General features: G+C 44.1%; 1 protein-coding gene across 4 annotated transcripts in view; it reads right to left on the minus strand.

Moving 5' to 3' along the window:
- Positions 1–13,851, minus strand: part of SMARCD3 (SWI/SNF related, matrix associated, actin dependent regulator of chromatin, subfamily d, member 3) — a 55,110-nt gene that overhangs the window by 12,754 nt on the left and 28,505 nt on the right. The window contains exon 3 of one of the 4 annotated variants that reach the window (XM_056799926.1): positions 486–635. The exons of 2 other annotated variants lie outside the window; for them this stretch is intronic. In XM_056799926.1, coding sequence (XP_056655904.1) covers positions 486–635 — 150 coding nt within the window. Of the gene's footprint in view, positions 1–281; positions 638–13,851 lie in introns of those variants that run through there. One more of the 4 variants, XM_001364029.4, reaches the window with a different exon arrangement.

Below are 13,851 nucleotides of genomic sequence, written 5' to 3' on the forward strand. Positions count from 1 at the left end.
CAGCGCTCTCCCATTTATCCCCCCCAAGTCTCCAATGAGAAAATGAGTGGGCAACTCGCCCCCTCCCTGCCTGCCCATCCCCATCCACCCGGAGATGGTCCGGACTCTTCAGCTTTCCTGGCACACCCCGCCTTGGGACCGAGGCGCGAGTCCAGCTCTGCCCCCCACCCTGGGAGCTGAGGGACTGTGAGGGTGAAAGCCCGCCCGGCCCCTCCCGGCCATCCCTCCATTCAGCCGGAGCCAGCTCACTCACCCTCCCCCGCTAACTTTCCCCCACTCACCACCCCATGGACCAGAAACTCAAAAAGTTTGCTTTTCGTGGCTTTGCGCGCCCCTCCGGTAACTTCGTCCGCGGCCATCGGGGTGGGCTCAGCCGCTCCTCTCTCTCACACACACACTCTCTCTCTCTCTTCCTCTTTCTTTCCCTTTTCTGCCTTTTTTTTTTCCTCCAACTCTCCCCTCTGAGTCCTGCTGGGCTCTCTCACACTTCTACTAGAGCGGAGTGGGGAGGGGGGCCCCTTCAGGGCTGCCCTGACGGCCCACGGCCCACGCCGCTCCAGCTCAGCTGCTGCCACCACTGCCGCTGCTGCTGCCGCCGCCGCCGCCGCCGCCGCTGCCGCTGCCGCATTCCTGCACTGATAAGACAGAAATAGTCCGGGCTGCCCGGGGTCTGGCTGTTTACTCGGCGGGGACAGAAAATCCTGCCTTTTTAAACCTCGCTGTCCAAACAGCGCAGATAAGCGGGGAGGCGATCTGAAAATACCGTCTGTAGCATGGCTCGGCTCGGCCTGCCTGCCCGCCCGCCAGCCCGCCCCGCAGCCCCGAGGCCTGGCTGGAGGGGGCGAGGGGAGAGGAGAGGGGAGGGCTGGGAGGATGGGGGAGTGGAGGCTGGGGACCTGGACTCAGCCACCCGGGGGCCGTCTCCGCAAATAGTTTCTGGGTTAGGGAATTCGCCAAGAGAGCCAGGCGAAGAACAATTGTGTCCAACTTTCCCCCCCTTCCCTCCCCAAGTTGTGCCTGCTGCATTTCTAAGGCTCTTTCCCCCAGAGACCTGGCAGGCCAAAGCAGGGAAACATTCACTGGCAAAGATTCTAGCATGAGACCAAGAATGGAGGAGTCCCTTTTGGGCTAGGGCAGGGAGGCGGCTGGAGGGGGGGGGGCGAATGGGGGAGAAGAGCCTGGATGTGTGTGTAGCCTTGTGTGTGCACAGATCTTTGCGTGTGTCGCCCCTTTGTGTGTGTGTGTGTGTGCGCGTATGCCTTTGTGCATGCCTGAAGACTTGTTCGTGCATCTACGTGCTTTTTGGTGTTTATCTTTGTGCTCCGAACTCTGTATATGAAGGAGCCTGGGGTCTGTCTGTGCCAATGTTCCCATGGCCGTGTGTGAGGCTCATCATGTGCCCTGTATTCCGGCCTCTTTGTAAGCATACCTATCGATTTCTGCACATGTAAGATTCTGTCGCTGTCTTTATGGGGGAAAGAGAGGGTGGCATGGGAAATATTTAGGAAAAAGAGACCTGAGAACTGGAAGGAAGATATGAAAGAAGGAGAGAGACAGGGTGGGCAGGAAGGGCCTTGGCCTCTGGAGGTCCTGTCTCTGGCCTTTGGGGCCTGAGAATGGAGGGATTGGTGGAGAGGATACAGCAGCTGCCAGCCCAGGCACCCAAGTCCCACAGGGACAGTGGAGGTTCCAAAAGCATTACAAGAGCTGTCTCTGGAGGTGGGGTTTGGTCTTAGGGAGCCTGAGAAAAGAGTTTGTGTGGGAGGGAGAGGCCAGGGAGTGGAGGAAGGACAGGAAACTAGAGGAGCCAATCTGTGTGTTCCAGCCTCTGCAGGGGAGCCTCTGGCCCTTCCCACATCCCTTGACTCCCCACCCCCTAATCCCATGCTTTTTTTTCTCCTTTTTTCTCCTCCATTACTGGGGCTAAGAGTGGACTTCAAAGCCACATGAGGGTACATCAATAGATGATAATGCACAAAGACAATAGTCATTCTTGGCTTACGAGAGACTACTACTACTACTACTATAATGGGGCTAAGAGGATCATCTAGTGATGGAACAGGGGGCCAGAGCCATAAGGATCAAGGGTAATAGTCCTTTGGAGGCTCTCCAACCTCCAAAATCAAACTGAGGATAGGGGCAGTTAACATGAGCTGAATCAAACCAAAAACCTACTTCCCTTTGACTTCCAAACATTGGTGCTCCAACTCTACCCTACAGCTAAAGATTCCATTGAAAGAACAATATGCAAAGAGGAGGAAAAGAGGAGAGCTTAGTCAGTCTGTTTTGCCCACTCCCTGGCTTCTCTTCTTCCACTGCCTGGTTTCTTTTCTGTCCACAGTGTGGTAGACATACAGAGTTGCCACAGTCCTGTATGCATCCGTGCCAGTTCTAAGCAAGACAGTTGGACATTTGGAGTCCTAGATTTTCCCAAAGGACTTTCCCCTTCTTCACTTAAATGGCCCTTCAAATCAGAATAGAATAATCCTAGAAAGGAATACCTTTCAGCCAATGAAAGCCACAATGGCTATTTATCAAATGTAAGGGTTGTATTGGATCAGGGTCCAAGAGTTCTTTCTATTCAGGAATTTGTGAATTTGGAAGAGAAAAAAAAAACCTCACATCATCATTTTAACTGACCTCTAATTGAAATCTGGTATTTCCTTCAATATTTAAAAACATTTTTCTGGGAAAGGGTCTTCACTAGAGGAACATGACATAAAAAAGATTAAGAAATCTGGGAGTAGATAGTCTCAGAGGTCCCTTTGACCTCTAAGATACCATGACTTTATGTGTTTGTGTCTTTCAGGGGCCTTGTGAAGTCTGATCTGCACCTTCCTCCCATTCTATTTCCTCTAGAAGCATCTCTCAAGGCAAGAAAAGGTTGCTACCTATAATCACTTTTCTTCCCTTCCCATGAAAGAATTTAATTGCCCTCCTTCTCTTTGTCCCCACATTTTATTTCTTTCTCCTTCCCAACAAAACCCTCTGAACTATGAAGACCAGTTTCCCTATTTGGCTTCCCCATCATCTTAACATGAGAAATTCATACTGTTTTCCTCACTGGAAATGGTTTCTTGTTTCTTCTCTCCCTATCCAAATACTACCTTTTTGAGGTCTAATTCAAATTCTATTCTTCCTTGAAGTCTCTCTGAGTTCTCAAGCCTAAAGTGGTCTCCTCTCTTGGTGTCCCATTTTATATTCACTGTCTATACCACGTGACTTAACCCTTCACTGAAAAATTAAGTGTTTGTTCTTTCACTGTTTTGGTTGTATATCTTGTCTCAAAAACCAGACTGCAATCTCCTTCAGGGCAAAGATGTCTCCTTTTCTTCTATATTTTGTCACCTCCTTCAATGTAAAAACTAGGTCTGATGCACTAGGAATATGAAGACAACAATGAACCAGCCCTGGCTCTCAAGAAGCTTATATTTTATCAGTAGGATACAGGATACAACAGGCACAGGAATAATTCTAATACAAAGCATTTGGAGAGAGGAGAGAGACAGAGAGAGACAGAGACAGAGAGACAGACAGACAGAGAGACAGAGAGAGAGACAGACAGAGAGAGACAGAAAGAGAGAGAGAGAGAAAGCAGTAACAACTAAATCAGGGAAGGCTCCACAGAGGAGGTGATATCTGAAGGGAACCTTGAAGGAAGACTAAGGATTCTAGGATTCTGAGAGATAAGAGAGGAGAAAGGAATTCATTCTAGGCATGTGGTAGGAAGATTAACGCCAGAGCCAACTCTCCATTTCACAGCACTAAGATCTTTTGAGATACTTTTCATCCTCAGGGTGATAGGAAGATTAAGGTCAGAGCCAACTCTCCATTTCACAGCACTAAGATCTTTTGAGATACTTTTCATCCTCAGGGGTATATGAATTCCACGATGGCAAGACAACACATTTATATGCCTAAATACATGTTTAGCAACACACACCACCTCCATTCTCTTTTCTTTTGCACAATGAGAATTCATCTAGAATACTGAACTGATCCATGGGAGGTGTTGGGATAGAAAGTATCAGATCATGGGATGTATCCAGGCAATGGGCAACATAAAATTCAATTCAATAAAATTTTATCAAGTGCCTACTGCATCCAAAATGGTGCTAAGTGATAGGAATAAGAAAACAAAAAAGAAACAACAAATAACAATTCCTGCTTCTGGTTGGAGGGTGGGAAGAGGGAGAGGAGGCAAGTAAGAAAAAAAGGGAATGATGCTTAACCATAACAGAGGTGACAGAAGAGATTAAGAAAAAGAAAGGCATCCAGGCTTTGTAGGAAGAGGAGCAATGATTATTTTAGGAAGAAGGATATGCAGATACTAAAGAAGCTGAAGTCCCAACTTGAATAAGGGAGCTCCTCCTACCTAAATCCAAGAATTAGGCATGGATACACAGATGGAGCTGGGTGGAGGTCAAAGGTCCATCATCACTCCTGCCCCAAGGGCCCAGAGCTTTCTCCCAGATCAAGTGCTAGGATTATAGGATGCTCCGTGTAACATTCCAGTCTCTCCTCAGGGTCACATCAATATACATGCACACTTACACACAGAGCCATATAGCATACATCCATGTGGTACCATGTAGCACCGAGGCTCTGGGAGACACCCGGCCCACTCCCATCCTGGACCTAGCTGAATACAAAACATGCCTGCAGATTCCAGTTCTGAAGGTAAATATGCCTGTATTGAAGAACTCTGACTATATTCTGAGGTGAATCCCGTTGGGACACACAGCCACATAGCCACACACACACACACACACAGGAAGCACACACCCATAAATTGCAGCCAGGGACTGGGCACAGATATATGGGCACACGTGGCCACTTTGGGGCCTCCTCCCCCACGCTTTCTCCTGACAACCTCCCTGAAAGCCTGCCTCAGTGTGGGTCTCCAAGGCTGACTACTCGTCACCCCCTGCCTCGCCACCCTGCCCCATGCGTCCTACAGGTTCAGCCCCCGCCCCCAATGGAGGGTAGGGGCCATCAGAGAAAGCCCAGCATCATTTGGAAACTCTCAGTCTTGCAGGGGCATCTTTCCCATGTCTTGACCCTGCTAAGGCTGAGTAAGGCCGGGAGCCCCAGGCACCGGATGGGATAGGATGCTATGTCTGGGCCCCTGATTAGTGAGAGGCCCTGATTCAGGCCCCCTTCACCCTCCCCACCCCCTCCTCACGCCCTGGCTCTGCTGCAGCAGCGAACTACAGCGGCCTGAAGCGAAGCCGAAGTCCCCCCTGCCGTCCCCCCATCTCTCCTTCACTCACTCAAGCACCAAATGGCAAAGCTTCTCTCTCTCCCCATGCAGGGGAGAGAGATGCAGCCCCAGTCGCGAAGCAGAGGCTGGGGTCCCTGGCTGCTCTAGCCCGTGGAAGGCGCGCCTTCCCTCCCCCTCCCCCAGCATCGTGGATAGGGGGTACACGGTGTGCAGTATGTGTGCGGGGCGGGGGGGGGGGGCATCTCTCCAGGGCAGTTGCAGCAGCCGCCTCTTCCCTCCCCCTCCCCCCTCCCTCCCTCAGCACTAGGGTCCCCGGGCAGCTGAGAGCCGGGAGCAGGGCTAAGCATGCGCAGTGTGTCCTCCCAGCCAGTGAAGGTCAGCCCAGGGCCTAGCTGCAGGACTCAAAGACAGCAAGGGAGGGAGGGAGGGAGGAGGAAGAGGAGGAGGAGGAGAGAGGAGGAGGAGGAGGAGGGATGCAGAGAGGAAAGCTTAACTCTTACCCTCCCGGGAAGGATGCTCCGTTTGGGGGTGGAGTCTAGTGGCTCAGTCCCCAGATTCCTTCTTCGCCTTTCCCATTATTGGGGCTTTTAGCTTATGTCATTGGGAATAAGGCATGACTGAACAGAGAGGGAGTTAAAAGATGGTGGGAAGGTAGGTACAAGGTCGTAAAAAGGGAAAGAAAAAGGAAAAGGAGGAAAGGAAAATGAAAGGAGGGAAAATGGGAGGAATGGAAGAACAGGGGGATGGGAAGAGCCAAATGGGGGGAGATCTCTTTCTCCTTCCATGCCCCTCCACCCAAATTCCCTAGGAATGAGGCTTTCTTGGAAAACAATATGACTGACAGGTAGGTTCGAAGGAAAATTGAGACAGTGAAGGAGAAACAAGAAAATTAAGCCCCTTGGAGCTATTAAAATGCCTAAACTTGAGGCATTACTCTTTGGAAGGGGCAGAGAAAAGAGAGATTGCTTATTCTGTCCTTGACTTCCATGGCCTGGCTCTACAACTGACCAGCCATTCCCCATGGAGAAGACCTTTTTGACCTTGGAGATGACAGCTCCCCTGATCTCTATATCTAGGCAAGTCTGCTGTTTCCAACCCTACTATCATCTGCCCCCTTAGAAATGTTTTTTTACCCTGTATGTGAGGGATCAAAACAGATTTCATAGCAGATCCTGAGTCGTCCTAGGAGTCTTCCCAGATGATTATTTATTATTAAGGTTGGAGAAGTGAATATGTGTATTTCTGGGATTACAGATATATATGTGCATATACATATATGGGGGTGGGAAGAAAGTTTCAACATTTCTTTGTGTGTGATACAGAGTTTGTACATCTAACTATGTCACCATAGTGCTGTGTGTTTCTGTGTCTAGGTGAAAAAGACAAAAAAAAATTCAGAAAAGGAGATTGAGAAGAGCAGGACTCTCCACCTATCTGAACTGAACCTCAGTTACATTAGCTAAAATAAGGTGAATTCTTTTTTTTGTTTTAATTCCTTACAGAACTAAATTCGGGTATTCTCTAAAGTAAAGAGAATATCAAAGGGATTAAAAAAATAATGAGAGAAGGCAAGCAAAAGACTGAATTAGTGAGCCCATGGGCCAACCAGATGCTGAGGGCAATATGGCTGATGGATGACCGAAGAACTTACCAGCTTTGATACTTATTGTTGTGTGTCCCTGTCTTTCTTGGCTTTCTCAACCCCAGTTTCCTCAGTGTAATGAGAAATAACCATCCCACAATTATCTGCTGTGTTGGATACATCATGTATATGCGTACACTTACTTCAAATTTTAGATGTTCTAGTCAGAAAGTCTCTGAATAGATGGGCAATGCGGAGGTCAGAGCCTAGGAAACAACCCTAGTACAGTATTGGCACCACAATAGGCATCTGATAAATACTTCTTGAGTTGAAATCAACAGTCTGGTACTCTCACTACCTCTTGCTATTATTATCAGACATCATCAAACAAATCTATCTGCTTGTACTATACAAAGAATGTCCCCTTGGCCCACCCCCTGAATTCTGAGTCAGCCTGCAAGTACTCAAATAGACAACATGCCATGTATGGCCAGACTCAATGGTACAGCTTACAGACAATATGTGTTTCTGTATAATTAAGTAGAGGGATGATGGTGCTATATATGAGGTGGAGTCCTGCAAGGTATACCAAAGGGTATATGCTACAAGTAATAAGCAGTCCCATCCAATCATCCTGAGCCTGAGAAAACACATTAGATGAAGTATATGATCTATGGTCAGATAGAGGGATGGATATTGTAGAGTATGTGTCACTAAAAATTTGACTGAGAGATGGGAATGTAGAAGATGTGAGTTTCTATATAATAAACTGAGAAGTGGATGTTATAGATAATATAGGGTTCTAGCAGTGGGAGCCAAGCAGTACAGTGGATATAGTGCTAGACCCGGAGTCAAGAAGACTCAGGTTCAAATCCGGACTTAGACACATTTATTGGTTGTATGACCCTGGGCAAGTCACTTAACCTCTTTCTGCCTCAGTTTCCATGTATATAGAATGAGAATAATGCTACCTACCTTTTTTGTGAAGCTAAAATCATATAATCTCTATAAAGCACTTTGTAAACCTTAGAGCACTACATAAGTGCTATTATTACTATCAATGTCATAATTACTTGGCGGTAGGATTTTTAGGGCTCACCTAGGGTGAGATGGCTGGGGATTTGTCCAGGATACCGAAAATTAGAGAGCACTCACAGTATTTAATGCACCTTTAATATAGATATAAATAATATTAGCACTTAGTCTCTATCGAGAGTTGAAATTGGAAGCTATTGCATGGCCATATTTTATCCACAATCCCTACCCTTTATCTCTATAAGAGTAGCAGGGTTCTAGACTAGAGCTCCATCTCCCTTCTACAGGCCAGTGTTCTAGGATTTTTCTTCCCCTAAATTCGTCTTTAAAAGGTGATTTGACAAATCTGTACTGTGGGAATTTGAATTTGCTATAATAGGAGCAAATGCCTTGACATGTTAATAAAGACATCTCTTTGAAAAAAAAAAAATAAAAGGTGATTTGAGGACCAATTCTGTGAATCTTGCCCCAGAGCTAAAACAGATAGTAATGACTTTGAATCCTATATAGTCAGACTGAAATGGAGGTTTTGGAATCCAACTGAATTCAATTAACATTTATTAGGCACCAAATGAAATCAAAGCCATGCACAGGGCACTGGGACAAAGCAATCCCTACTTTCAAGGAATTTACATTTTGCTGAGGGATATAAAAGGTTTATAAACAAGGGAGCACAAAGTAATTTAAGGAGGGAGAACCACTAACAACAGTTGAAAGTGGTGCTTGAATAGAACCTGGAATGAAAGTAAAGATTCTGTAAGGTGGGGGTGATAAGGGAATGCATTTGAGGCATGTAGAAAAAATGTGTTCAAAAGCATTAATAGAGATGGAATATTCTGAGGTAGTTATTAATCCAGTTGGGCTGGAACATAGAATGTATGAAGGGCACTTGCCTTTCCTTGTATCCCTAGCACTTAGTTCAGTGCCTGGCACATAGTAGGTGCTTGAAAAATTTTTGTTGGCTAATATGAAATATCTCTGGAAAGGTGGGTTATGAACAGATTGTGTTTCTGTTTTACACTAGAGGGAACAGAGAGTCATTGAAGATTTTTGAGCTAGGGAGTCACATAGAAAATTCAATGCCTAAGGAAGATTTTTTTGGTCACTGCATAGAGGATGGATTATAAAGTGACCAGAAGTTGGAACACCATTTAGGAGGCACTTAAACTAGTTCATGCGAGAAGCGATGATGGCCTGAATGAAGGTAATAGCTTTGTGAGTGGAGAGAAGGGGTCAAAGGGAGAGATGAGGTGGAATATACAAGGGAAAAAGATAGATCATTGATTGAATATAATCTGTGAAGCAGAGGGAGAAAAAACCTATGATGACTAAAAGGCCATAAACCTGGGTGATTAGAACAAGAGTAGTGCCCTCAATAGAAATAAGAAAGTTTGGAGAAAAAAAAGAAAGTACAGCCAGGGTTGGAGAAAATATAATAAGTTTGATTCAGACCTATGGAGTTTAAGATGCTAACAAGATATCCATCCAGATGGAGATGTCCAGCAGGCATGTGGAACAATGGAATGTGAGTTTAGGAGAAAGATTAGGTCCAGATAAAGGTATTTAGGCAATCAGGTGGTATGACATAGAGTGTTGGAATGGTAGTCAGGAGATTTGGGTTCAAATTCTGCCTCAAATATTACTGGCTGTGTGACTCCAAGCAAATCATTTAGCCTCTCTGCTTCAACTTCCTCATTTATAAAAGGGGATACTTAAAATCACCTACTTTCTAGTGTTGCTATGAAGATAAAAAAGAGATAATTTTTATAAAGAGATGCTCACCTTAAAATATAAATGCTAGCTATTAATTTGAGGACATGGTGCTGTGGTCTTGTACAGTCAGACTTACAGGTAGATGCTGTATATCAAAGTGAGGTCCTGTGTGTTAGGATTTGGAAATGGTAATACTCCCAACATATATAGGAAGTGGACTTTGAATTGTGCCTCCAGCAGCTGGTCTGGGCAAAACTAAGCAAAGCTTAAACCTCACTGTGCCTTGGTTTCCTCTTGTAAAATGACAGAGTTGGCTTTGATGGGATCCGAGATCCCTTCCAGCTGTACATCTATGATTCCATGACTATTCCTGGCTCTACCATTAACTAGCTGTGTGGTCCTGGGCAAAAGAGATGAGCATGATGATCTCCATCTCACTAGTACTGATTATGTGCAACAGAATCGCAATTTCATCAAGATCAAGATAAACAGTATACTTTCTACCTAACCTTTACGTTCCCAGTGCCTAATAATAACCCTCCCTCTGGAACTCTCTGGGCAGTTCCAACTTTCAAAGCCACCACTTTGGCTTCACACCAATCACCCTTTCTTCAAGGGTCTGCGTTGATTAAAATTTCCCCAGTCCTTGTCCTCAGTCTTACTCAGCCTTTTAGATTCTTTCAATCCGAGCAGGAGGAAAATGTCTACTTACAACAGGGATTCTTACACTGGAGTCCTCAAACTTGTTTCTCAAATATTTCAATAACAGTATTTTAAAACACTTGGTTTCCTCTGTGATACTACGTATTAAAATATTTAAGTGTTATTCAGAGAAGGAGTACTTAGACTTTACTAGACTGCTAAAGGGATCCAGGACAAATAAAAAGGTGAAAAACTCCTGACTTACAACTTACAACTCCTGACTTTATCCTGGGCAAAAACCAAATACCCTCATTGCTCGCCCTGCCATAAGAAGGCTTCAGGGACTTCTTCCCAGAAATGATACTGCTCATGTTGTTTCTCCCCAATAGGATGAAAACTTCTTGAGACCCGGGACTGCTTTTTGTTTCTTTGTAGCTCCAAGGCCTTGAATAGTCTCTGGCTGTGAAAGTCTTGTCCCATTGCAGGCTTAGCCCCTCCCTCTTTCAAGGTTTTCCATGAAACTTCAATACTTAAGATTCATATTGCTGCTGACTTGAACTGTGTCATCCAAAGATGTATCTGGAGTACTCCTGCCCTTGACTTTCAAACCAATCTTCAAACCAATCAATCACAGATTTGTTGCATCTAAGGCATACAAGTGATGTTATTGATGAGTTGAAGTGGTTCAGGGCATTTCTTCCTAGAAATCAGGAAGGCAACAAGTTATAGGGAAAGTGGCACTGATCTACAGTACTGAACTTAAAAGTCAGAAAGCTCTGAGTTCAAATCTGCTCTAGCTCTATGAATCTGGGCAAAACTCAACTTCACTGTGTCTCACTTTGCTCATTATCAAATGAGAAAGTTGGTTTTGATGGCCTCTGAGGTCCCTGCTATAAATCTATGATACTCTGACCTAAGTTCTATGGTTGGCTCTTGGCTCAGCCATTAACTAGCAAATTGCTTTCCCTAAGGAAGGTAATGATGAAATAGCCAGTTGGGGGGAAGACAGAATCTGTGAACTCTGGAATTCCATACCTCCCCCCTTCCCATTTCCATTCTGGTCTTTGAGTAGTATTTTGGGCTTTTAAGAATAGAATGAGAAAAAGACAATTACCTCCTAGCACAGGTGTCAATAAGGTAGCATCACACAATGAGCAAAGTTTGATGATTCAATCCTATGAAACCTGAAGCCCAAACAAGTGGAATGATTACTCTAAGATACAGGCAGCTAGGTGACTCAGTGAATGGAGAGCCAGACTTGGAGTTGGGAGGACACAGGATCAAATCTGGCCTTAGCTACATCCTAGCTATCTGACCCTAGGTAAGTCACCCAATTGCCTAGCCAGTATGGATCTTCTGTCTTGAAATTGATATTGATTCTAAGAGAGAAGGTACAGTTTAAAAATAAAAAAGTCTAAGAGGACAAGTCATCTCTACTGTAGCTCTTTTCCAGGAAAAAGTGGTGGGATCTGGGCATCATTTTCTCCTGGATATAAAACAATAAGAACTTGCCACACTGGGTCAGTTCAACAGTCCATGCAGAGAACCAGTTTGGAAGTGAATACAGATTGGATTCTAATCTTAGCTTGGCCTCTTCTCGATCTGTGTGATTTGGAGCAAATCTCTTAGTCTTTCCAGGTCTCAGTTTCCTTTTCTGCAAAATAGAGATAATAATGTCTATTCTTCATCACAGGGCTATTATAAGAATTATAAGAATCTTCATCACAGAACTATTATAAGAATTATAAGAATCAGATAAGATAATGTATGTAGAAGAACTCTGAATAATTACAATCATCATTATGCTATATCTGACAGGGGCAGCAAGGGATGGATTATGGGAAGAGTAATTATTCTCTAAGATGTCAAATTCAGAAGATTAAGGATGTGCCCCCAACACTCTGGATTCTCTCAATATCTCATTATAGTGCTATTGTTCATAAATGTGTCTCAGTTTTCTTTGGACCTCTCTGAACACTTCTCTGAAAGTGTTCTGGCAGGGGCCAGATGACCACCTGCCAAGGTGTTAAGCGTGCAAGCCTGGGGAACAGACAATCTCTAAGGTCTCTTCCAATTCCTAGATACTGTTATTATTTTTGTGCTGGTAGGGAGGTGAGAAGAAAGGGTGGGAAAGAGAGAAAAAGCAGGCTATTTAAGAGAATGGAAGATGGAGCCCTCTTTGGTTGGGAAATAAGAAGTCTAGAAGGAATATGATTCAAGTTTAAAATTACAAAGGAGATATGGGGGGGGGGGGTGGGGAAATGACTCATTCATCAGGTCCTGGAACACTAGGGCTAGGGGCCTGGGAGAAAGGTAGGAGTAAGTTTTGAAATTTGATGGAGGCAGTTTCATATCAATTAAATAAGAAACTGTTTTCCTTTACACATTAGGGTATGGGATGATAGAGTCAATTATTTCTGGAAGCAGCTCTAAATACAAATAGTTAAATATATTTATGTGTGTATAAATATGTATGTATACATGTAGAATAAAAATTTAAGAAATATTTTCCAAGAAATCTGGAATTGTTTATTTATTATTTATGAGGACTCAATCAGGAGGCTTGGTTTTTCTGCTCAGCAAAGTAACCTTGGGCAAATTGCTTAACCTCAGGCATCAGTTTTCTCATCGGTAAAATGAAGTTAATAATGCCTGCACCATAGGGCAGCTAGGTGGCTCAGTGAATTAAGAGGCATGCCTGGACACAGGAGGTCCAGGGTTCAAATTTGACCTCAGATACTTCCTAGCTGCATGACTCTAGGGGCATTCACTTAATCCTGTTGCCTAGCTTTACTATTCTTCTGCCTTGGAACCAATACCCATTATTGATTCTAAGATCATAGGTAAGGGTTTAAAAAAATAATAATGCTTGCACTATGTACCTAAGAGTTGTTAGAGGGAAAATACTTATTAAATTATGACTTTATAAATTAGAAAATGCTATATAAATGTGATTTTTTATTATCATTTTTAATAACAAGACACGGTTCTAGTACCTTTGCACATAAATGTTGATTTAATGGAACCAAATTGTCCTATAGGATTTTACAATTTCATCAAACAAGTCATTCATATATATTAATCCCTAGTAGGGGAGAGATGAAAATAAAGGTCATTAAGGTCTTGAAGCTTTCACAGTTCAAAAGAATTCATGATGAAAAATTCTATCTACCTCTAGAGAGAGAACAGATGAACTCTAAATGCAGATTGAAGCAGATTTTTTCATTTTCTTTATTTTTCTTGTTTTTTTTCCAACATGGCTAATATGAAAATAATGTTTTGCATGACTTCACATATATAATGGGTATCATATTGCTTGCTTTCTCAGTGGGTGGGGGAGGGAGAGAATTTGAAACTCAAATAAAAAAATGAATGTTAAAAATTTTTAAAGAAAAAAAAATCTTAGTGCTTTGAAGATGACCAACTAAGGGAGCTAGTTGTGCCCATTAACACGAGCCTATGTGCCTGGGGCCTAAAAGAAACTCAACCCAAGCACACCTAATAGAAGGGTGAAACACTAACTCGGGTCCTATGAATGATCACGCAGATCAGACACACCATTTTAATACCAATGCTGGAATGGGAAGTGCTGGTAAAAAAATAAAAAATCCAGAAGGTCCAGACCTTCTGGTGGGGCCCAAGGCAATAAGGAGCC

This window comes from Monodelphis domestica, chromosome 5 (assembly GCF_027887165.1).
Source record: "Monodelphis domestica isolate mMonDom1 chromosome 5, mMonDom1.pri, whole genome shotgun sequence".
NCBI lineage: Eukaryota > Metazoa > Chordata > Mammalia > Didelphimorphia > Didelphidae > Monodelphis > Monodelphis domestica.